Genomic DNA, 26,197 nt, shown 5'->3' with positions numbered 1-26,197 from the left:
GCTCATCAGTTGTGTGGTTTTGTGTTTTGTTCAGCATCCATCACATTACTAAGGCTGTCCAAATGTCCTGTTCACCCACTCCACCTGTCTGTTTGCATGCACTACAGGAAAGGCTCCTTTCACCCAGGATGCTGAGGTAAGACAGATGTAAATGTGGCCAGAGCAAATGGTTTACATTCCTGCTCTGAGCTGCAGTGATCAGGCGCAGGGCTGTGTTAGGGTACCCCAAAAAGCGCTAGCCATATCTTCGACTAACTTCCCCTTACATTCCCTTTTCCCCTCTTCCAACTTCTTACTCTTCACTAACCACATTTCCTCCCATACAAGCACCTTTCAACACTAACTGATTTCAGTGGCCTGATATCCTTACGGGGTGTTTGATATGGGTGCTCTGGTAATTTCTAGCCAGGTGGAAATTTTGTTAAATCAGTACATTTGTTACCCACAGCTTACTGCTGTTTCTCATCCTGCTGTCTTTTTTAAAAACGACGCAAAGGGTTAACCATCGGCACACATACCTTAACGTATCTGTTTATCTTCACTCCCCAGCTAGAGGGGGGAACAAAACAAAACATAAAAACAACATTTGATATACAAAATAAGCTGATGGTAACACAATGCCAAAAATAGCTTATTATGTTAAGTGCAAGGGAGAAAAGCCTTGATATAAAGCTTGATTGCAACAACATTTCAATTTACCAGTTTAAATACAAGACTTGCATTAAAATATTTCTTGAGATACATCTCTTGCTCTCTAAGGTGATTCTTTTTTTTTAAATTTATATACACATATCCAGTTGTAACACTTGACAGTAGTCTTATGAAGCATTCAAAGAGCATAACTTGATAAGTACACGCTGTAGATATGAATGGTTAATGTCTATGATTTCCTCCTTCAAGGATTTATAACATTATGTTGAGTACTAGCCTCAGACAGGTGACCAGCCACCTGATGCAGTGTAATACCCCCAAGCCCTTCCCTGAGGTCCCACAGTCCAAGCCTCCAATGCTCACTGGATCCAGATGGTGTTGCCTCTTTCTGGTCTGCGAGGCTCTACTGTAAGTTCTCCAAAAGTGGAGAAAAACTGCTCCATTTCCTTCTGCAGCATGTCATTCCTCTTCTCTGCATCTTCTTTGGCCCGTTCTGCATTACGCATTTTGATTTCTACCATCGTGAACTTCTTCCGCTCTTGATCCAGCTCTTCGTGTAGGGCCATCAATTCAGTCTCCAAGGTGAGATTTCTCTGCTCCAAGCTGCAGAAACCGAAATAAAAGCAAACAGCTCCTGAACAGCACTCCTTTCATTCACTTGTGCAGAAATGCACACCACCACAAACTCATGCATTTGCCTTTTCAATTACAAAGCTTAGATTGAATTTCCAAGAGGTGTATCTACAAACTATGTCTTCATCAATGATCCCTTCTCATAGGGCACTCTCTCCTCCATAGCTCGTTTAGAAAATACATGATGGCAGCCACTGGTTACAGTGCACAGTGGCAAACAGCTTCATGTAATTCTCCAGTAAGCCTTTTACTTCTGAAAGTGTTGACTCCCAGCTCCCACTGTAGTTGCACTAATTTAATGTAAAAGGTCAGAGCAACTCCCCGAATGCCTTTATTTTGCAACTCAGGTTTGTCAGTTGATTTATCTACTGTATCTGTATTTATAAATACAGATTGACAATTCAGAAAACAAACAAAAAACCCTGCGATCAACCTGGCTTATTTTTTGTCCTAAAAAGTTACCCTATTTTTGATCTATTTATCATTATATCTACCCTACTGACCTTGTGTTTGAGAAGACTGTGCACTACCTGTACACAAAGACATGGCTCCCCCATGTCTTCTTTAACAGGCCTGAGCTTTGAAGGAAAGACTCAGGCAAAGCAGCAGTGCAGAAATGGGACTGTGAGCAGAGGTAACTCCCAGATGTAGCACTGTCTGACTAGGAACAGGGACTCTGGAGAGAGGTTAGAACAGTCTCCCAGTCCCAAAATTTACAGGTGGAGTAATGCAAGACTGATTTCACTGAAAGGTGATGCCCAGTTGCACCTCAGTCTCTGGAGGACAGACATTGAGTAATGAAATCATTGCAAGAGCCTACTGATTTTGTCAGCCAGATTCCACACAAACTCCTAAGGTTCTGGCTCTATTTCTGGTGCAGTGTAGTGTGTTGCAACAGAGGCAAACAGTTGCTCTGAAACAAACCCAATCGGATCATGATACCGGAAAAGCAATTCCATATGCCAGCAAACTCAGTGCAGAGCATGCAGCGATTGCAGCTAGTGCAGATTTTTAGCAACCCGTAAGAGAGGGCACTTCTTTTCTCTGCAAGAGCCAATCAGATGGCAGAGCCAAACCATCTTACCTCTTTAACCTTGTCTCATACTCTATTTTTTGTTTGGTCATCTCTTGCTTCAAGCTGGACACCAGGCTGTGGAGAGCACTGTGATTGTTAGTACTGTTGGCCACAAATGTTTCGCTGTTGTCACTGCTGCTGGTGGCCCGGCTGCTGTGGCCCCCCACGCTCCTTCGGTCACTTTTGTTCTCATAGTCACCCGGGTTGGACAGGTCTTCATTTGGTGGTCCATCCAGCACAGAGTCTTCAAAGTTACCCGCAAAGAAGTCCTGCTCTGGGCAGGTGGTGGTGGATGAACGACAGGAGGTGGAGTGCTCGGGGAGGGATATTTCACAAGATGACGTTGACCAGGTAGCACTGTCCACACTCTGTTTGTCATCAGAGTTCACCATGGAGAACTGCTGGTGGACGTTGTCATAGGTGGAGAGCCTGTTGTGCTGACCTGACTCGCTGACTGACTCCTTTTGCTTGTTGTCCCTCAGCGTGACATAGCCATTGGGCGCCCAGCCCGCAGCCCGGTTGTTGAGGGTGGTGGTGAGCCCGTCAGTGCTAGAAACACCCATCCGCACACCACCGTTCTGCATGCTCTGTGTGCCCATCTTAGTCACCGCTCCTTTCAGGGATGACGTTCTCCTGCTCTGCAGGGTGCAGTTGGGTAAGGTCTGGCTCTTCTCTTGGCCCTCCACAGAGCTGCTGAATGACCCGTTGGTGACTATGCCACTGCCTTTATTAAAAGCCGGATTTTTTTTCACCATGAGCGGTGGGCTTCTGGTGACATCTAATTTCTGGATGCTGTTCCTGGGGCTATTTGTCTTGCTGCCTGGCTGAGCGGTCGGAGATTCATTGTCCACGCTTCCCCTTTGGGGAGACTCAGGTTTATCCCAGGAGCAGCGCCTCACTGCTGTCTCCTTGGTGTTGTTATTCTCTTTGTTCTGCAACTGCCCCACTATTGCTTTCTTTGGCATTTCATTGTTATTGTTGCACACCTCAGGTCCCATCTCAGGGTCTGCATCCTTGGGAAACAGCTCTTCATGCTTGCTTATCATCACTGACATCAGCTGCTGGACTACTACCGTACCTGAAAGAAGGCACCAAGCACGTGGTTATTAATGACCTGTTTTATTTAGAGCATAAATGCACTTTATGGGTCAAATTCCACAAATACTTAGCAAAAAATCAATTTACACAAACATTTACTTAGTATGTCCATCTGTATGACACCCTGAATCTATACAACATGCCTGAAATTCATCTGGCCAGCAGGCCAGATGAGCACCACCTCTTCTTTCCATCAAAACAAGCCAGCACACCTCACAGACCCCCAAACAACCACAATTTTTGCAAAGGAGCTATTACTGTGCCAGTTATTGCATCCCAAGAAGACCACAGAAGGAGCTAATGAGTAGTAAAGAATAATGCCATTTTAAGTGATGTGTTTCAATGTGGAAATCACTTAAAACCAAAGTCCCATTCTGGCCAAGCACTTTCATGTAGTAGATTAACAGAAAGGCGGCAGGCGAGGGATTCACATTGCTGCAACACAGAAGAGTCAGTCTTCTGGAGCAAAACCGCAATAATGTGATGGAGTTTATTTCATGTGAATGCCTTTAACCAGTACGCAGTGAGACTAGATGCAAGCAGGAGACTGTCACGTTATGGCATGGTAAGGAACTTATATAGAACCACAGCTTGCTACTTGCTTTAATAAATGACTGCATCTCCAATGACCCCTTGGTGTGCACACCACTTGGCTGCACTTCAGTTTACATGCTACCATTTATAACTGGACTTGGGATAATAAAGACGTGCAACTGTTATTTCTTTAAACTGAACCTCGTTAAGGACTATTAAGAATCTTTCAGGAACAAGGTCAAGGTAGTTAGAACAACCATCCCATTTTTAAACTCCTGCAGAGCTTTCAGAGGTAGGCCGTGCTCTTTTAATCAGTCGCTTCCCACTGTGCAATATCAACTGCTTTGGAATACTTGGAATATCTTTATAACCTAGCCTTTTAAAATACAACTACTAAGAGACAAATCAGGCAGGTACTTGAAAACAGTTTTTTAGTGTTTTTGTGTGTTTGTTTGCTAAGGCAATATCATGCATTAGAGGAATCATGCAGCAGGAAAATTCACTTAGTAATTCCCCTGTCAGGTGTAGCTGTATTCCTTCAGAACACAGCTGCACTGTTCAATGTGCAGTCTCTCTTAAAAGTTCCTGTATATTTAACTATGTGCAGCCTAACTGTACATCAGCACCATCTCATGTCAAATCTTAAAGAATATACCTAAGGAGAAGTCATAAATCTGTTTAAGTAAAGCTGTTTCTCATGAGTAAAAAAAATAAAAAATTATTTCCCTTCAGTGAGTATAGTAACCGTGCCATCTTCTACAGCAGCCACCACCATTTAGGCTGTTGAGAAGCAGGATGGAGAAATTTCTTCAGTCATTGCAAAAACAGTATTTCGTTTCCACCCACTTAAAACATCTTTCTTGCTCAAACTTAAACAAAAAACTCCTCTCAGCAGCCAGTTCTGAAAAAATACAGAACCAGAAGATACCTTTTTTTTTCCCAGTTATTAAATGAGTGGCTAACTCCTTCTCCCATCCCAACAGGATTTCCCATCTCCCATGGGGAGATGATGTAAGATGCCTAAACTAGGGCTTCAAGGACACTGTGAAGCTTATCTCTGCACCCCAATGTCCGATGGTCATGATGGATTTGAGAGAAGTATCTACAGAAACGAAGGGTAAGCCACAAATGCAATTTTAAGGGTACTTGGAGCTGCAGAGATTGATGATACTCATGCACAGTCACAGCAAATGTGCATGTAAATTGGACACCTGCCCCTGCAAAGCCTTTCGAGCCAATTGCATGATCAAACCATTCCCTGTGACAATGAGAACCCAGACATGACAGTGCAGATGGCAACTAAAAACCCTTTCCAAATTAGAAAGCTTTCTGGCTTGTTTAAGCTACTGTTCAGAATACTGTTCAGCTGCCCTGGGTATTCACCACTTTTGTTACATGATTTGGAAACACCATGTTTCTGTCTTCAGCAACACAGTTGTGTTGACAAATGGAAGGAGGAGGAAATACAGGACCTCAGAAGAAAGAAAGAAAAAAAAAAGTAAATAAAGTCTATAGGGAATTATTATATCTGGAAAGAGGAAAATCATCCAATTCAAAGAAAAAAATAAATCCACACACTCCCAAATAAACCAATCACAAACTACCTTTTTGAATTTTGGTAAAACTGTCAGTGCAAGGTCAGTGTACAGCCCTAATTTCTGAGAAAGTTATGCAAATCATAAATACTAAGAAACTAGTGGTTGGAGGGAGAAAAGGCACCATGTAATTTAAGGAGAATGAAAACCATAAGGTTTAAAAAAAAAATCTTACTGTGACAGTGATATTAGTTCTAATCACAGCAAAACGTTACAGCTAGATGCTGCTGTAAATAACAGAATGCAGCCATTTGATCACTGTTGTGTAAGAAGGCGTGCAATACTTCTCTGCCTTCTGGGGGATTCTACATGGGTCACTGCAGTATGAACCTGCACCAACTTTATCCTTAAAAACTGCAGGTGAAATATTAACTGCACCTCTACCACATGTGCTGAATAAGAACATGCCGTATCTGCAGCAAGTGTTTAGAGGAAAAGTACATTTTTAATTAAGTTGCCAAGGCAGCAGAATTTAATGCAAAATCTGTTTGCAATGCTGTAAATGTCAGTCACTTTTACAATATCTTGCAAGATTTAACCCACTGAAGAACACTGTGTCCGTAGAGACAAATATATAGAATTTACTGTTCATACAGCACAGACTGGTACGTACTGTTTGTAAATCTAAAGATATCCCTTCTTTCTACCTTAGGTTATTTACAGTCAACTCACCCTCCATGATAGTCAAAGGATCTTCCACTTTAGGGCGAAGGATGTTGGGGCCAAAAACAGTAGCCAGATTCTGCACGCTCATTTTGTTTACACCTGAATAAGACTGGACTTCATCAAGGAATCTGTGTGAAATAAAAATGCCTTTGAGGAACATTTAAAAAGGGAGGAAAGAAAAACAATCACAATGTATGATAGTTTCTTAACACTGTTGAAGTATTCCATTCCATATCCTCATGGAATATCATGAAAGCTCAAGGCTATTCTCCTCAGCTTCTTAATTTTTTTTGAAAACTATACATCGATAAAAAAATAAATCTCACTCTGTACTAACTTTAAGATAACTCTCTTGAAGATGGTGACTTTCTCCAGCATATTCAATCAATTATTTGACTCATAAAATATCTTCAAAATGCAAACAACTAATTAATTTTTATAACGGTTTAAGTTTATACTCATTGTCTTTTTTTTTCTTTCTTTTTTTTTGTTTTTTTTTTTGAATGCTGGGAACTTCCTTTAAGTTCACAAATTGCAACTCTTGAAGACTTGTTTTTAAGATCTTATATGTTTCCACACAACTGTTCTACCAGACGTGTGCAGTTTTCAATGACACCATGCTTCAGGAGTGCAGAGCTAAGGCCAGTAACTGTAGCTAGAAATGGGAAAACCAGGGTCCTATGAAGCAGACGGTATATATTTACTTCTGCCTTTCTTATATTCTTGCAAGAGTACTTACCTACAGATGTATTTCAGTAGATTATAATTGACAGCTGGCAGGCTCTTTACTTGCTTCACCAATTCTTTCAGGCCCTATATATGCGGTTTAAAACACAGTGGGGAGGCAGAGTTTTCTTAGTATTTTGCTACAGAGACTGAGAAAATGTCAGCAATTCCAATTACAAGACAATAAACACATCACTGAAACTGCAGTAGTAAGACAAATGCTATACACGTTACCATTGGAAACGGCTTGTAGAACTCATTTTGAGGTGAGAAGGCTATATTTTGCTAACAAGGATTAACTCTGGATAAAAATGCATACATATATAACTGACTTGGTTTCATCCCATCTTGCCCTCTGCCTTCGCTCTTTCTTATTTTGACCACCAGCAGCTCCATTCCTCCTTCCTCCTCCTTATGATAAGAAGGCTGAGGCTTCGAGGAACAGTTCTGGTTTGAATTAGTTGGTGTTTTCAGATGACAAACTATATATATATATATATATATATATATATATATACACATATATATATATATATATGAACTTAGTTCTGGTCCATACTAGAATCAGACTAATAAACAGCTATTCCAGTTTGTGCCCACCTTGGGAATGTGATGAGCAGAACTGCACACAGTAATTTCTGTGCTCTGTGGAAAAAGCCCCTGGCTATGGTCCTTGCCAACCAGTGCCTTTAAACTCTTGTTCAGTATGGCATTTTGGTGCTTTGCCAACATCCATGAGGTCTGAATTACAGTACATTATGAACAAAATGCCATTCAAGATGGACAGACCACAACAGCACATGAGTTTGCTACTTGTAGGCTAAGAAAAAATGCACAGCTCTTTCCTTTAACAGTGACTACTCTTTTAACTTCTATATGGAGAAAGATGAACTGAAAACCTAGTCAGTTTTACAGCTGGATTGCTAAGCCACTAAAAACAGGATTGAAAAGGCTCATTTTCTGTAGTGCTGATTACTGCACGCTGCCAGTACCAACTCCAGCACCACAAGGCCACTGTGATTTGATTTTTGATTTCAAAATATAATTGTGAAAATGCTTCACGGCATAGTTGCAAACCAACTACAAAAATACACTCTGAAGTAAACTAGTATCAAATGAATGAAAATATAAGAATGAATATCACTGCATAAACCATGCAGTGGCAAACTGCAGCACTGTCAGGTGCCTTTACGTTGGAGCTATCGGTAGTTACAGACATAAAAAACAGATGCAAAGCAGATAGCTGCAACTTAAACCAAGCTCTGAGGATCCCCTGCCATAACTTGTGCAAAGAGCAAGTAAAATCAAACCAGCTGAAAGGTCTGCTCCCACCTTTTGCAAGCAGCTGACCCTGAGCTGTAAAGGCTAGCCAAGCACCCAGCCTGCATTCAGAGGGTTTAAGAGATCAGGACCAGAGAAGATGGTTTCCAAAGACCTTTCTTCCCCCCATCCCATTAGAGGGGAGCAATTACCACCTCTGCTTTTGGCAGGCATTAAATGAAGGCTCAGAAAGAGAGGGCCCCTCAGAAAGGAGGGACTCATACTCCTCTCAATTAATTGGAGGGTTAGGGAGGGGAACATCTGTACATCTACAGCACTTAGATATATGCAAGTTGATGGGGCTGGATGGGATCCACCCGAGGGTACTGAGAGAACTGACGGAAGAGCTGGCCAAGTCGCTTTTCATCATTTATCAGCAGTCCCCTGGCTATCAGGGGAGGTCCCAATCAACTGGTGGCTAGCAAATGTGACGCCCATCTACAAGAAGGGCCGGAGGGTGGACCTGGAAAACTATAGGCCTGTCAGTCTGACTTTGGTGCCGGGGAAGCTCATGGAGCAGATTATCTTGAGTGTCATCACGCGGCACTTGCAGGGCAAGCAGGCGATCCGGCCCAGTCAACATGGGTTTATGAAAGGCAGGTCCTGCTTGACAAACCTGATCTCCTTCTGTGACAAAGTGACGTGCTTAGTGGACAAGGGAAAGGCTGTGGATGTGGTCTACCTGGATTTCAGTAAGGCTTTTGACACCGTTTCCCACAGCATTCTCCTCAAGAAACTGGCTGCTCATGGCTTGGACTGGCGTACGCTTCGTTGGGTTAAAATCTGGCTGGATAGCTGGGCCCAAAGAGTCGTGGTGAATGGAGTTAAATCCGGTTGGAGGCCAGTCGCTAGTGGAGTCCCCCAGGGCTCAGTACTAGGGCCAGTTCTCTTTAATATCTTTATCAATGATCTGGATGAGTGATCTGATCGAGTGCACCCTCAGTAAGTTTGCAAATGACAGACACCAAGTTAGGTGCACGTGTTGATCTGCTTGAGGGTAGGAAGGCTCTGCAGGAGGATCTGGATAGGCTGGACCGATGGGCTGAGGCCAACTGTATGAAGTTCAACAAGGCCAAGTGCCGGGTCCTGCACCTGGGGCACAACCACCCCAAGCAGCGCTACAGGCTGGGAGATGAGTGGCTGGAAAGCTGCCTGGCAGAGAAGGACCTGGGAGTCTTGGTTGATAGTTAGCTGAATATGAGCCAGCAGTGTGCTCAGGTGGCCAGGAAGGCCAACAGCATCCTGGCTTGCATAAGAAACAGTGTGGCCAGCAGGGCTAGGGGAGTGATTGTCCCCCTGTACTCGGCTCTGGTGAGGCCGCACCTCGAGTACTGTGTTCAGTTTTGGGCCCCTTGCTACAAGAAGGACATGGAGGTGCTCGAGCGAGTCCAGAGAAGGGTGACGAAGCTGTTGAGGGGTCTGGAGAACAAGTCTCACGAGGAGCGGCTGAGGGAGCTGGGACTGTTCAGCGTGGAGAAGAGGAGGCTTGAGGCGACCTTTTCGTTCTCTACAGGTACCTTAAAGGAGGCTGTAGCGAGGTGGGGGTTGGTCTATTCTCCCACGTGCCTGGTGACAGGACGAGGGGGAATGGGCTAAAGTTGCGCCAGGGGAGATTTAGGTTGGATATTAGGAAGAACTTCTTTACCGAAAGGGTTGTTAGGCATTGGAATGGGCTGCCCAGGGAAGTGGCTGAGTCACCATCCCTGGAGGTCTTTAAAAGATGTTTAGATGTAGAGCTTAGTGATATGGTTTAGTGGAGGACTTGTTAGTGCTGGGTCCGAGGTTGGACTAGGTGATCTTGGAGGTCTCTTCCAACCTAGATGGTTCTGTGATTCTGTGGAAGGGTCCAGTTCTAGCAGTATTTGAAATGTCAAAATGCAATTAAACAGAAAGAATAACCTTAGAAAGTTAGAGGAAAAGACTGCAATCAAAAGAATGAGCCGATTTATATTTCCTTGGGGGAAAAAATATCTGGCTGACTTGAATACCCATAAACACACAGAACAATGTAAAATCAAGCACTTAATTTCATTTAGTACTTCTTCAGACTAATATACAGTACCCTATGCCACTGCAGGGCACATAGATGAACAAAATAGGTGTTCTATCAGATACTATGTTATGCAAATGTAAAGAATTTTTGGAAGGTGGCCTACTTCAGACATCTTTATGATGCCTTCTGATTTAATGATAGGCAATGAATAGAGTCCTTTGGTCTTTAAGCAAAAGTTAGTAAAATGTGTCATCTTAAAATGCTTAGAAGAAATGTGTCATCCTAAAATGCTTACCCCTCATTTTTTCGCAAGAGTTGAACAGCAGCTCCTAAAACCCGACCTCTTACAGTTCAGGATAATGATCCATCGAAAGAAAACAAAGTGTCTTCCATGCAAGCTGGAAGTTACTGACCACAGTGATGTTCATTTGAACTGGTTTTGGTGACATGGAATAAACACAGCAAAGGGTATCTTGTGTTTTAATTCAGACTTCCAAACACATCGGTAGCAACAACTTTCATACAAAGATGGCGTCAATTAATTCAAGCACACCTTAAATTAGGATAGGTAATCAGCACCCTGTCTCTTTCTCAAAATTGTAACTCGCTAACCTTTTAATTCATCATACTACTCAAAGTGCAAACTCACCGTTTCTTCCTCCTTGCTGAGCATTTTGGCACAGGAAAGAAAATCTTCATATTTTGCGTATGGTATGACTGGCTCTGGGAGTTCCCTTAGGTACAGCTTCAGCAGCGACGCCACTGTGTGCACATCTGTATTGCTGTTGGGTTGGAATACAGTAGGTCCTCAGTGTGAACCAGGAGAATGCAACTTACAGGCCAAAAGCTGCTTAACATTTTGATTGTCATCCCAGATTTTACTGTCAGCATTATATATATTTATAGATCATATCCGTAATCTGGTTTTAGTTTTATTGTCCTATAAAGAACTTAGAAGGGTACCTGCAAACAAGAGTCCATCAACTCTGTCGATGTATTATTATAAATAATTACAAATTGGGCCCGATTTGCAGACATAGGTGTTGAGATCCCAGCTGTCATTTACAGGCATCTCACACCAGTCGTGCAAAGTCTGGCTTAACTGCAAGACGCATTTCATTCTGATCCAAGGCAGCAGCCAGGCATTATATTTACACAGTGGGGATTATTCCCCTAGCAGAGGTGACTCTAGCTCCCAAAACATCCCCAGCATGTCTCAGTTCCACTGTATCACTGCCTCCTTTGATAGGAGCATTAAGCAAGCAACTTCTAAAGACCATATATTCTATGTGTTCAGTCCAAACTTCATCTGAATTACAGGTCTTTTCCTGGCATGCGTTTTCTTCCTGTGGGCTCCCACAAAAAGACTACTCTGCCTTTCAGCTGTACCAGAAGAGAAACAGAAAACAAGGATATGCTCTGCACACACAATGGTAAATCCTCAAGAAATGAATTTTAGCTCCATCCTGTACAGAATAAGACAAACCACTGCATGTTGCTCAAATTCAGAACATGTCTGAATGCTAGAACAGCAGGTAACATTTTAGGGTCAAAGAGGCTGAGGGTCAAAGAGCTGATATAACATATGCTTTGTTGCAATTCCATTTATGGAAATTTAAGTTCTTTTTGGATATATCTAGTAGCATTCTAGACTCATTAGCAGGTGTGCTAAAAGTAAGAAGACAGGACAAAGAACAAAACCACAGGTTAGGTATGCAATAAAACTTCCTTAAATCTTTCCATAGCATGTAAGATAACATCGGGGTAACTTAGGAGTGCTTCTGTGAAAATAAAAGTATAGAAATAGATAAAAAAATACGAATTTGCGTGAAGAAATCTCTCTTTTGTTAATTCCAACTCCTCTGAATTTAACTACTCGGGCATTTCTTAAAATCCTTCCTTACTGGAATGTTCTACATGCTTTTCCTGGTTCAGGTAAGAAGTTGTACTGCAAGCTGATACCCTTCCCTCTGACTTCTGAAGAGTTTGAAAAACAGATACTGAATTACGCTGCCTTCATTCATAAGAAATAAGTAATGCACAGACATTTCTATGATGCACATCACTGTATATTTTCTTTTTTTCTTTGAGGACTCCATACTTAGAACTTTTTAACATTTGCAGTCTCACAGAGGGAACCACTGGTATTTGATGCACTTAATGATTAACATACCTCTAGCAAAGCTTATTTGGGAATGATCTCTATTAAAACTAGAATGGCTTTTACTAAGTTAAATCTTAACAACAATGATGGGAACAACCTTAGATTAACATGCTATGGTATGTGCAATCTAAGTCAAAACCGAAGAAGAGCAGTGATAAGCACTGTATACATGTAAATGTTAACTACCACCACCACCCGCAAGAAATAAATTCCCAGAAAACAATGCTATTTCAACCATGAAAAATTGCTAGCCAAAATTCCAAAACATGTATCAAAGTGCTTTCTTGAGAAAAATTATAAACAAAGCATTAACTCAAATCTGCATTTTTTAAAGAAGGTGCAAATTCTAATCCCTAGGTTGCAACCCAGGACTGCAGGCCTAGCCAGGCGTGGATCTAAACTGAGAATCCTCTGTTATTCGCCCTCCTTGGATGCATATCAAATGTGTAAGAAACAGTATTATACACAAAATTAGATATAGCTGAACTATTTTATGAGATTTCAAATGCTAGCTCAGATTTGGCATTTATCCTTTGCCTTGTACCTTTCCCCAGTCCAGATGCAAACTAAAAACCTCTTCTTGACATCTTGACAAGCAAAACTCATTATCAACCACACAGCCCGGAGTCTTAAAACACAGATCCTTTTCTCCTCTCAGGTACTTGCTTACATGTCTTTTTGTTGCTTTTAGTCCTGGTGTTCAGAGCACACACATGGCACGCATGTCCCAGCAGTTGTCACTATTCATCCTTGCCCAAGATGCAGATCATCCATAGAGCTCTTGAGTTTCCTAAGTTTGTTGGTGTATCAGGAAAGCAAAAAGCAAGTACAGAGGGAAATACATTTGCTATTCAGACTGTGAAGGAGAGCGGCAGTTGCAGAGAGCAGATGAGAACTGGCAGCTTCAATACAGTGCCCTACACTGCACCATGAAAGGGAAGGGAACACAGGCTGTGAATCTGCGAAGAATTGAACTCCAATTGCTCTGCATTTTTGGTCTTTCTCAAGATTCTTCTTATTATTATCTTTAGCAAACAGGGTAACTTCCCAGGCCTTGCTGAAGAGCTGAATCATATCTTTCCAGGGATTATTTGCATTAAACTACAGAGGTCCTTTGAAAATACAAGATTCAAACAGATAGAGTGAGAAAAATTACCAAAGAACTATCAAAAACTGATCCATAGGTCTCCCAGAAGAAGCAACAGCATCTTCTTTCTGTTGCCAGAACCATGCTTTGGGTAGTACCTAAGTATAATTTCCACACCAGTCCCTTAGTGTGAAGTAAAATACTTGCTCCTTGAGGGCACAGCTGATGGGGGGGAAAAAAAGGGGTGGTGTGGGAAACAACAAGAAAAGCAGCCCAACACTGTGCAGTTTATGAACTTTCATGTTTCAGTATTCAGTACTGGCAGAGTAATGCTCTGGGCTCAGTTGTGCACTAAAAACTTAGGCTCTCCTGCAGGGGAACTGAGAGAGAAATGGAAAGGCAGGATGCCAAGGAGAGAAGAAAAAAAATAATAGGAAGACTTGTATACTCAAACTAATGTCCTGAAATACTCGCTGTATCTGAGTCTACAGCAAGGTGCTTTCTGAGCTGGGGTAAGAAACCCAGGTCCCAGTTTAGCAGACGGGGACATATTTGCGATTTTTAAAATTAATGCTGGCCTTATACTGACAGAACGCTATGGCAATACCGCGGACTGCCACAGGATGGTGCGATTACAAAATAAGATGATCTAAATGGTTTAGATTTTCCCCTGAACTGTACTGAAGCACTGCTTGGGACTTAATCTATCCATACAGAAATTACCATGCATATGTTGGCAGTATAAACAAACACATATGTATACACACATACTGCCTGTGAATCTTTTTAAAAGAGCTCGATTTTTTAAATTCTATTTAAGTGGTAGTTAGAAGCAAGCAACTTTCTTCTTTCATTGTTACATATTGATATAAAAATGTCAAATAATGCAACTAGAAGAGCATTTCGTATAGTTTCAGTATGTTTAGACCTTGCAATCTAGTATTAGTTTTTCACCCACTGTTTTAAAATGCAGAGGTAAACTTAAAAACATCAGACTACAGCTTGAATCCATCCGGTTTTTAGGTGTTTCAACCCACAAATACCCTCAAGCCAACTTCATCCACAGAGGACAGCTGTGAGTTTCAAAGGAGTTTTCAACTCCAAGCTCTCTTGAGGATCAGGAGCACTTATTTCCATTTCCTGTTTACAGCACCGTATGTTGTATCCACAGTCTAAGTCAGCCACATACCTGCCTTGAGGACATTTGTGTAATCAGTAGTCCATGGATCTTTTCAGGGCCTGTGCAGGGCCTTTTCCTCAGGGACTTTTTCCAGCTACAACTGATCAGTTTAAGAAAAGACAGTATTGCCCTCTTCAGTCTTGGCCTTGCTTACATCCTAGAACCATTACAGCTACAGACACTTAATAATTATACCTATCTTGACACTTCTTTTGCAGCGTGACATCGTAATATCAAAATGTTTAATGATTACACATTCATAATTAACATGATTAAAAGTATTTATTAACAAGTTTTGAAGTACAGAATGTCAGTTCCAGCAGAAAATCCTCCTTATTCTAAATTGGAACAATCCCCATTAATTGAGGCAAACTTTTCCAAGTGCAGAATGAATGATTACAACCTTGAAATGGGAATGACAAAGCACAAAGTTGAAAATGGAATGCAACACAAAAAGCAGCAGCAAGCTGAGAAACAGTCTATTTCAGCATCTTGTGCTAGGCTGAGAAAGATTACTTACCCACTAAAATGTTAATACTGCTTTACTGTTGATGCTTTCGAAGGAGCATCCCCCACCCCAGCACTGTCCATGCAAAGGCATTACAGATGCACACGCACCACAGCCTCCCTGTAGTCATCAGGAGACACGTCTTCGAAGCGCCATTCGTCCAGACTTTGCCATTGGTATGTATCCCTCATGGCAGTGCTGTTTTGACAGCGTTTGCCTTTGTGATACCACAGACGCTGTGGAAGTGGTTGTCAGACGGATTACACTGCCTGGGGATTTTCACCCTCTCCACCATAAACAAAATTGCTGAAGCCCAGCAGGTCACCAGAAATCCCCGCACAACCCTCACTCTCGGACAAGCGCACAGCATGTTCAGAGAGCTGGAGTCAGTGCTTCAGAGCACAAAGCCAACAAGCTCCTCGTAAACTTTCAGAGAGGAAATAGGGCAGGGTCACATTACAAAAAGATAAATGCTACACCAAAAATAGCTCTGGACCACGATGACACATATACAGTTTGCATAAAGAACAAACAGTGGGAAACAACAAGCTGTGAGGCTCTAATTAAATTCAGGAGTTCTGGTAATAAAATGAAGGAGAACAGTACGAACAGTTTGTGTATCAGTACATCCCTGAATTACTGGAATTGCATCTCTGTCCTTATAATATGTCACAGATCTTAGTCTTGCAAACAGAGACTCTGTCACCAACATATCCTGAACCCATCCCAACCCTTGGTGGCTGTGTCCCTGCTTAGCTGCATTCAGGTCTTGTAGAGAAGCTCTCCTGGACCAGTGTAGATGTCTTCCTGACACGGGAGGATGAGTTTGCAACTGGCTGCCAGTCTGCAGACTGCACATAATGCTAGAGTCCATGATAAACCAGTGCTGAAATACTGCAAGTGAGCAGCATCAAGGAGTATTACAAACATGAATAACTCTTTATTGAGAGAATGAGCGCACTGCTACTGCTGAGGAACCAGCACTCACAGGATGGCCAGGCAAAGCCTGTGTTCAGTAATGTTAAGGTGACTCAGGAGCGATGCAACTGTTGTTGGAGTCAGGCTTTGGGCCAGAAATGCAAAGGTCAGGTCAATGCATAACATTATTGGTTGAACACCCTGTGCAATTTTTGTCCCCTTGTGTAGATACCTTCACTTTCCTGTATAATGTACATACAGTACAAGCAGTACAGTGTGTAATCTAAGTGCCAGCTGAAATCTTGCCTACAACTTGTGAAACATGCATCAAAGCCTTTACCATCTTAGGCCCTGAGCTCTGTTCTCCTCTCCTTGCTGCCACAAGAGCCTGACTCTACTTTAAGTAAACTTCATAGAATCACCCAAATTATTTAGGTTGGAAAGGACATCCAGAGGTCATCTAGTCCAACCCCTGCTCAAAACAAGACCAGTTATGGCAGGTTGCTTAGTGCCTCATCTACTTGACTTCTGAGTATCTCCAAGGATGGGGACTGTAAAAACTCTCTGAGCGCCTCTTTCACTGTCTGGTCACACTCTTGCTGGAGGAAAAAAAAAAAAAAAAGAATCCTGATATATAATCAGAATTTCTCGTGTTTCAGCTTAGCAGGTAGGATTTATTTAGAATAGTTCAGTTGGAAGGGATCTGCAAATATCATCATGTCTACTGATCTCTTTTCTTAATCTTCTATTGAGACAGAAAAAAAACAGACACACACATTCTGCTCTTTTGTCCTTATGCTAAGTTTGAGAATCCATGCTACCTCCCAAGGACCCATTCACAAGAGCAAGCACTGCAAGGAATACTAAAGATTGACAGACTATTTCCAAGTTAGACATCCACTTCAGGAGTTATAACAGGAGCCAATTCATTCTAAAGCCTGATGCTTCAAGAAGAGCAATGAAGACAGCAATTTAGGACAGAAAGAGACAGACTTTGTGGAAGGACATAAAAAATTACTCACAAAATATAGATCATTAAAAAGAGGTGGTGGGTGCTTTCTGAGGCCTGAAAAACAGATGGGTTCCTATCAGGAAACAATTAGCTGCCTCCAGCCAACGTGCTGCCAAATATCTAATCATTGCTAGGTTGTTCAAAAAGGCTGGTACGTTTCTGCAGAGATTTTGCAGGCATTCTACAAATATATAAAACTGGGTAAACCCCACAAGTAAACTACCTCTTCTTGTTTATTGGAAGAGAAAGCCACAAATCTGGCAAGCCTTATTACATAAGGATGGTCTAAAACACTCCACATGCTTACAAAATGTCATCCTTTCTTAAAAACTTGCCATTGGTAGTGGAAAATGCCTTTTCTTACCTTCTTAAATTACAGCCCCACAGCAACAAGTGAAAAGCAGAAGTCTTCACAAAGTTTAAGGAGCAACTCCATTTCTTAAACTGAAATTCATGCAAAGCAACTACAAATTCTTGCTCACTGCCAATAACCAAAACCACACACTCCTACAGCAGGACACCAATTAAACTGATTTAATGACCCTTGCATCACACTAGAATATCTTTGTTAACGTGTATTTAATTGCTAGATTAGGTCTCTCAACTCATGCCATATGCGGAGGTAATTTCTGCTAGCTGGGTAGGAAGAGGGCCGGGGTTAGAACAGACTTGGAAGTGGCTCCAGATGCACAAGTGATGAGCAGGGTGTCATTTGTGAGGATCAGGGAAGGAAGCCTGGAACACCACAGGCACAAACGGATGGGAATTTACACAAGCCCAAGGCCATTTGTGTTGGCAGGAACTGGCTTTCTAGTAAAAACTTCATTTCACATAAGTGCTTTGTGTAGGGATTACTGTGCTTTTCCCCTAGGAAAGAAATAAAGCCCCATTCTTGTGGGGAACTGTTTCTGAACAACTTCTTACATAGAGGATTGTATTTGGAAAATGAAGAAAATTCTTAACTAGTGATATCCAAGTCCATGTCTACCTGTAGCACTCACAGTGCCAGTGCACACTGCACCCCCAAAAAGACAGCTCCCATTGCATGAGACTGTAAAGGGAATTAGGCTGGCCTCCTAGACAGATTACTAAGCACCACGGCCTGTGCAGTGCCTAGAAGAGTGGTCCTTTCCTCTGCATCGCAGACCTCTGCTGGGGTTGGGGGGGGATGCTGCCTAGCAGCAAGGAATGCCTTAATGATAGTTAAAGGAACAACAAACAAAGGTTTGTCTTGTTCTCTTCCAAACATCTTTCCATATACTACAATAATACTAACAATAACAAAGAACAAAAAGATAAAAATATTTCAGTATTATGCTCTTAAATGTCGTATACACTCGCCTTCTAAAACTCTGACAGCTTTCCTGGGAACTGCTAAGCCCTAAAACCGTGGAGGACCTTCATAGATGACTGCCTGAGGACTAAAAAAGTAAGGTTTTCTGGAAAGCACAATAACTTCCATGCTACAAAAACATTTGTTTTGCCAGGCTTTTCATTCAATTGTTGTACCTTGATTCAGAAAAGATATACATAACACATCATAATTACTCCACCAGGGACCAGAGTATTTCTTTATAGCTGTACTTTCTTCAGAGTCTCCCTTGTCTGCTCAACAGTTTTAAAATACAATCAGCTGTCCTTATCAAATTTGCCTTCAGCAATTTGGAAAATGCTGTCCCCATGTCCACTGTTCAGAGAAGTCTTGAATCTAGAACTGGCACACTGCTTTCTCTCTTTTGCATCAGCACTGTAATTTTACACCAGGTCTGGAGGGCTGAGTGTCCCCATTACCCCTCACACTACACAGCCAGTGAGGGGGTGCCCATGCCCTGCTGTACATGAGGTCGGTGTTCTTGTGCCCACCGCTTGTGCCTTGCTACGCAGGGGGGCTGCTTTAGTCCTAGAAGCAAACATCTCAGAAGCCCTAAATGATTGCCGTGCTGTCTGAGCATGCTCAGGGAGACTGTGCCTTCGCTGTCTTCCCTCAAATACATGCGCTTTTCATGGCTTCAGGATATGTGCAGATGTAGCCAGTGGAGAGGAATCCTCCCTAAAATCATTCAGTCAGGTCGATTTGGAGTTGAAAGTAATTTATGGTATGCTTTGAATATGCCCTTGCTGAGGGAGGATGCAAGAACAATTGGTAGACTGTGCTGTTCTCTGTATATTGACTTGGGCATGTGGTCCTTCTGACACCGAGGATATTACCTCGTACCATCCTCATCATTCACCTATTTTTCTTTGACAATCCCAGCAATTAAATGCGCAGGGACACACCTAGTTCCATGCTCTGGATTGTTTGACTGTGGTGAATAATGGCTAATATTTGCCAGCCATCACATCCTGCCACTTACATATCCTTTTCTCAGCTGATAGCTACGGTGACTAGAGCAACAAAGAATATTTTGTCCTATCACCTACTGCCTTCTCTTTTAAAGGAATCTATACACATGAGAGAATGTAAAAGGGATTTTGTTTTGCTAAATGTGCAAGTGTGTGCTTGCCTTTTCTCTTGTGCATACTCAAAACGCAGGCAGGTAAACAATGCAATTCTAAAGCCAAGCAAACTACTGGGCTATATATATCAATGATAACAGTTTGAAATTCCAAGCCACATACATAGATCAGTCACGTAAGTATTAATATCTGTTTCAGTGACACTTCAAATATTTTTTTCTCCCTGAGAAATCATAATTCTCATGTCTTCTGGCAACAATTGTGATGAACAGTAGATGGAAAGAGATAATATAAAAAGAATAATCAAATTTTATGTGTAAAAATTGCAAAATGAACCCTTATTGCTATTTTCCTTATGCAGTGCCATATTTCCTATGCTAATTTACAGAACAAATAGTCATAATCCACTTTGTATCTTTACAAACGTGTGATTTGTAATGCAGCTGAGAGACTTCAAATTTAAAATGTAAGCCACACAAGCAGAAAGAAACCTACCCCAAAGGCAAGCAAAATGGATTCCCTGGAGGGGACAATTCTACACAGAGATGGCAAATACCAGAGATATTTCAAATAGTAGTGAGCACACGTGATTAACTAATTGCAGTGCTAGTTCCTCAAAGCAGATATAGGATGTGCATATAATACATACATACAGAGTGGGATATTATTTGATTTTTTTTAAACTATCATACACTTTTCATTATTCTTTTTTTTCCCTTCATACAAAAGGCATCAGCATTTTTCTGCTTTTGCAACTTTACCTCCCCTTTGCAAGACCACAAGAAATGTAAATGCTGATGTGCCAGTTTTCATAGCAGGTGGGATGTTGGATGTTTCTGATTGGATACCGGGTTTTGTCATTTTGCAAGTTTAAGAAAACTCAAATATTGGTTGCACTCTCACTGAATTGTGTACAGAAAGCTCACAATTCTTAAGCAATGTTTTATCGACCTATAAAATAAGATCAAGCTCAAATTCATATGTGAAGATTTTTTGTTATTTTCTGAATTGTCCTGGATTCACTACATTTTTGTAACTGACTTCAGCAACAGCACATCCAGCTGCTAACTCATGGGAGCTACAATTTGTCAAATGTGTCTCATGTTTACAAAACATGGCTGGAATTTTTTTAACCTCTGAGCAAGACTAGTTTGCTTCCTTAAAATGCACCGCACTCTTTCTGTTTGCTTTCATTTGTCTTTGTCAAACAGGCACGGACAGGAACACAGGAGGGGATAAAGGCAGTGTATCCACAGAACCGTGGACAGCAGCTAAGCTCAGGCCACTGCGCAAAAAAAAGACATCTGTGCAACTGTACTCCATCTCCCAAAAATAGAGATTTAATTTTAAAAGAGTACTAATTACAGCTGTAAAACCTTACCTTTCTTTTCCTTTGTTTCTGCAAGTTATGAATTGTACAGAATTAGCTAACAAAGCATAAGAAGGTTATTTAATAATCTAATTTCTCACATAAACCCATACACCTGCATACCTACGCATTTCCGGTGACTTCATTTATTCTGAAGTCTTGTTTCACTTACATGTACTTACATGCAGAAAAAAATGTCACTATGAAAAATGGCAAACTACTCAAACATCAGCTCTTTGTATTACTTCCAGCCCCAATGACAACAGCTAGTCTTTCTCCCAGTCCGAGCTGGTGACCCGGCACTGCTATGGAAGCATGACCTGGATTCCATTGTGTTTTCTTGTCCCATCAACAAAACTGTCAGCTAAGCTCTAAATGCTAAATCATTATTACTACTGATGTATGAGAAGGAGGGAATGTAAATTAATAAACACAAACCAGGAGATTTTGCACTACCAGACTGATGACTACAAATAGATAATTACAGAATAACCCAGTGGATTTTGAACTCCATGACAAAAACTAAGCACAGCCCCCCTCCCCTAACATACATTCTTTTCTCTACAGCAACTTTTCAGACTGTGGCCGCTTTCCAGGAGCTCAGCTTGCCATATCAATTCCATCAAACCCGGAGAACATGCTGCTCTTCAGCACAAGGAAAAGAAAGGCTACCCAAACCAAGGTAATATGTAGGTGTTCTTTCAACATTGTGAAATGAACTCCAAAGCATACAAATGAAACAAAAGATTGTAGGAAAAAAGTAGATGCCCAATGGCAGAGGTGAGAGCAGTGATTAAATCTGCCTGCCTTCTGGTCCATTTGCTACAGCAAAGTCACACATTACCTCCAAATTCAAATGTGAAAAAGTAACCAGAAAAAGGACCCTTTGAAAAAGGACACACAGGGATACGAAGCTGGTCTTCTATAAATTCTCAGCTTCAGAAGCAGAACTGCAGTACCAAAGACTGATAGCTAACTCCTGCTCATGTTTCTTTTTGCTGTAGTGGAGATCATGTGCTTACTTCACAGCACTGGCATTTAAAATCTCTTCTCCATTTCATCTGCTAAAGCTCAACTAGCATGCCTGTTCTGGGTCTCATTAGTGTGTGCTACAGACACTGTTAAATGACTTTGCAAGAATAATTTAAGCAGCTCATCTCTGGTCTCATTTGCTTGAATAGATAGAACTTAATGCACCTCTTTCAAGCTGTACATCTCAGTGGGGTGTTCAGTACATCATCTTCCTGGGGCTTGGGGGCAGTCTGCTTCTTATGCATTTCCTCCACAATCATTTGGCTTAAAGGCATTGAAAAAATAACCTTTGGTTTCATTTGCCCATAGCATTTGCCCACTTGTACCTTTGGTAGAGATTGTGCCAGGACATGATATTTATCATGCAATATTTAGCTAAATGTCAAAGGAAAAGATACCCAGGGGGTTCCCGACTACTGTAATTTTCTACTCGTTTTTAGGTAAGTTAGGCTATATTTGAACAGTCTGTAAGCATGCTTCAAATGTTTACCAGGTAAGACTATCACTTCCCAGAGTCTTCCAGCTCCATAAAACTGTTTTCTGGTCAGTCATCCTAACTCTCACCTTCTGATGAGGAATTAATAAAACTCGTATGAAGAAAATCACTTTGCTTTTCCACACAATTATAAATTCTTGGCATTTCCTAAACTAAGCATCAGGACTTAGGAAACCATTCAAGATAAAACAGACTACAGATGTTTGCCTTCTGTGCATCTGTGAAACACATACCTTCATACATACTAAATTTGCCTACTTCATAGAAGTAGGGAAGAAGGGGAGGTAAATGTTTTCCAGCAATCAGGTTCATACCACGGTATATTTTTGCACTAAAAGATCAAGCTGTGCTTTCCTTCCTGTTACTTGCAATGCTATCAAAGGTCCCACAAAATAAACGTAGCCTGCCTCTTCCTCCTCCTAATTCAGATTAGACCCCTGATGGGAATGAAGGATCCCAAATCCATTTTGGAGGTGTATTTATGGGTGTTACTTACAGCACACATCGAGGACTACAATCCCCTAAACCGGAATTTCATTAACATCATACTAACTCTTAATACGGAGTTTAATACAGGCTTTGGGGCATTCGTAATCAACTGGTTCTGTTTCTCTGACTGTACACCTTCTGAATATACAAACTATTGCAGTGGTTGTGTCAGGAGAGCTGAACTTACCCCAAAAGATTGATCTTACAGATTGAAGCCATCTACAGGTGTGTGAACAAGATTGGGTTCTTGGCCCATAAAATTCTTAATAGCTTTGCAAAATTATATCAATACTGGAACACATCTTGGACCTGGACACTCAAAATCATTTGGGTTTACGATTATGGTCACAGCAGCCTTTGTTTTTAAAGCCAGAGGCTCAAAATTATAAAAGATCACACAAAATTGGACTTCCCTTCCAATCAGTTTTATAGGTAACAGAACATATTGCAATTGGTGATAAGACAAATTCTTCCTTTGTGGTACTGACTAAATCCCAGCACCAACACTGCATTTCAAGTTATACCAAGATCAAGAAAATCCAGATATTTCTGATTAAGCCAAACCATTAATGATACATTTCGTAACCAGCATTTCATAAATGGAACTCCTCCAGAAATGCTTTGAAATCAGACATCAAAGTCAGAAAAAAAAATAAAATGTTACAGTGATAATAGAAAACATGCAGAAAAAAAGTACAAAAGCATTCATTCTATCTGCCGCTGCCACGTGTCTTACAGCACCTTGGGTCTGCCAGAACAGCAGACCGCTTTGTGTCCTATCTAGGCTTCAGGGAGTGGGGGACAGCTGGAGGATTTTACCTGTCAAAAGAAGGCTTCTCTCCACAGTCAAACGCATCCTGCAACTCCTTGACAAGATTAGCCTGCCCAGGCAGCCGAAAAAGGCCTTCTTCTTTCAGCCCCCGCTGCCGGATAAAATCCACACACTGCTCCACCAGCATAGGAGCCAGGCGGTTCCCATATCGCTTTTCATATCGGACAGTGTCTTCTAGCTTCTGGCCAAAAATACCTACATGAAAGAGAGATGTAACATGGTTGCGATTCACAAAAACATGCAAGGAGCCTGTGTCTTTCACTACAACCCATGCAATCTACGGGTCACTTCAATGCATGGACAATTAATGCACCCCTTTCTTAAGGATAAATTGCTGCATCTCACATCTGATGCTGTCACATAAATATGATGATGACATATTACACAACAATGCTCTAAAACGTTCTTTAAAAAGAAAAAAAAATAAATTTGAAGTGACTTTTCAGACCAAAAGCACAAAACACAGAGAAATATTACAAATAGCATTTTCTGTCACAAACCTTCTGATTCAAAAGTGATGTACATCTCCATTTTCTTAGCTTGTGCCTATTGATGCATATAAAATCAGGTAGTTTCTGTATAAGTTTCAATTACATATAAACATTACCTTTACACATAGAACACAGGAGACTTAAAAATATAACTCAGGATTTAGTTCATATTAAACCAAACAATTAATTGCATTTCACAAAATAAGCAAAGACCTCTCCTACAATTTATTACCAGCTGCATTATCACTTTAGGAACAATAAATTGTGTGTACAAAAAAAAAAAAGATCATGAAATGAAAGGCAAAAACACGTCAGACAAACTTCAGGAAACCAGTATTTGGCTTTACCCTTGGAAAAACATGGAATTTTACCAACAAAATTAACTTCAACCCCAAACTGAGGATACCATTGTGGACCACTGGAAATACAACTCCTCTTCTGTAACTGTTTTACCTCTCCCTTTCCAACTGCAGAGCCAGCCATCACAAGCATTATCACAGCAATGTTCAGGTATATCATCTGTGATGGAAGTTCTCCCTGAGACCATTTGTTGATTGGAGCTGGGGCTGGAGCAAGGCAATCCAATTTCTATATATAGCAACACAATGAACAGCTCTAAGGCAGCCATGATAAGAAACTAAATACCAATAACTACCTATACTTGAAAGACTGCTTTTGCAATTACGTATGACAAAAAGTGAAAGAAAAAAGAAAAAAAAAAAAAAGCAGTAAGTCAAATTCTGCCCTTCACTGAGCACACAGTTCCTACCAGTTGAAACGCGCAACAAGGAGAACAGAGTTTTGGTTTTCCTAAAGAAAGCCCACAGTTGAGCCAGTCAGCTTTTGCCTCTCACCCCAAGAACCTCTTTCACCCACAAATCACTGATACATAAACACGTAAGTAACCAAAAAGTAAGGTAGGATGCAGAGCAAAGCGTCCTCAGAGCACCCTTCAATGTGTAAATTCTTCCTGCAACAAAAGAACGATAACTCCTGCCTGTCCCTGTGGTGAAGTTGCTTGTGTATGCTCTGAGATGTTTACAGCAAGTAGGTAGCAAGCTGTCAGCCACCCACACTGAAGGTTTGGGGCTTGCATTTAAGTGCAATTATTTTTATGCTAACACAGGAAATAACTGAATAATATGAGAATAATGATGTCCAGCTAACACATCCAGAAATTATACTGAGATGCAGAGCAGCAAGCACATTTTAACGATTTCCATGGTACTCACACATGTGGATGCCAAAAACCGCAGTAGGTAAAGTGACTAAACATTACACAGTCACTCTTTATTAGCCAACTTTTTTTCATGTTGTACAAAAACCAAAATCCCCAAATTTTTGATTCAAGAAGGAATTTTTGAAATTTCAGAGTCAATCAAGCTTAGAAGAATACTGACTAACGTAAATATTTGTGTCCCTGAAGTTCAGCTTCATCATGCTGGCAGAGGGCAATTAACTATGTTTTTCTTATTCTTACTTACCTTCCTCATCTCCTGCAAACTCGCCAGGGCATCACAGAAGTATTATATGAATTTGGACTTCCTGTATTTCCCTGAGTTAAGGGTTGCTGCTGGGTCAACACTGAGGACATCCTCAAGTCCCCCCCATTTTCTAGACTCTTTCTAAATGAAGCAGAATTAAGGAGGAGATCTGATGTTAAGTTAGCTAAGGAATCAGTGTGATTCGGGGAATTTCCAAGGGCCCTTCTGCATTTGGAATTGCACCCAAGACCTTCATCTAAAGACTCAGCTCCATTAGGGAAATCAATTCAGAAAGACCCTCTACAATTCTGAGGGTTTTTTAAAATCCAGGCGCTTTGAGGTACTCTTAAAAAAAAAAAAGTCTTTCCCATCAAAAGCACCTGTTCT

The 26,197-nt window shown here is 41.2% G+C and overlaps 1 protein-coding gene across 14 annotated transcripts in view; it reads right to left on the bottom strand.

Moving 5' to 3' along the window:
* Positions 1–523: 523 nt before the first annotated feature.
* ARHGAP24 (Rho GTPase activating protein 24) overlaps positions 524–26,197 on the bottom strand; it is a 193,144-nt gene continuing 167,470 nt past the window's right edge. For all 14 annotated transcript variants that reach the window (XM_040556727.1, XM_040556726.1, XM_040556734.1 and 11 more), the window contains 6 exons: positions 23,823–24,030; positions 10,941–11,073; positions 6,992–7,065; positions 6,259–6,380; positions 2,369–3,437; positions 524–1,254 (listed from right to left, as the gene is read on the bottom strand). In XM_040556727.1, the coding sequence (XP_040412661.1) occupies positions 1,011–1,254; positions 2,369–3,437; positions 6,259–6,380; positions 6,992–7,065; positions 10,941–11,073; positions 23,823–24,030 (1,850 nt within the window). In that variant the 3' untranslated portion in view covers positions 524–1,010. The remainder of the gene's footprint in view (positions 1,255–2,368; positions 3,438–6,258; positions 6,381–6,991; positions 7,066–10,940; positions 11,074–23,822; positions 24,031–26,197) is intronic.

Source organism: Cygnus olor, chromosome 4 (assembly GCF_009769625.2).
Source record: "Cygnus olor isolate bCygOlo1 chromosome 4, bCygOlo1.pri.v2, whole genome shotgun sequence".
Classification (NCBI taxonomy): Eukaryota; Metazoa; Chordata; class Aves; order Anseriformes; family Anatidae; genus Cygnus; species Cygnus olor.
This window is presented reverse-complemented; position numbering and strand designations above follow the sequence as displayed.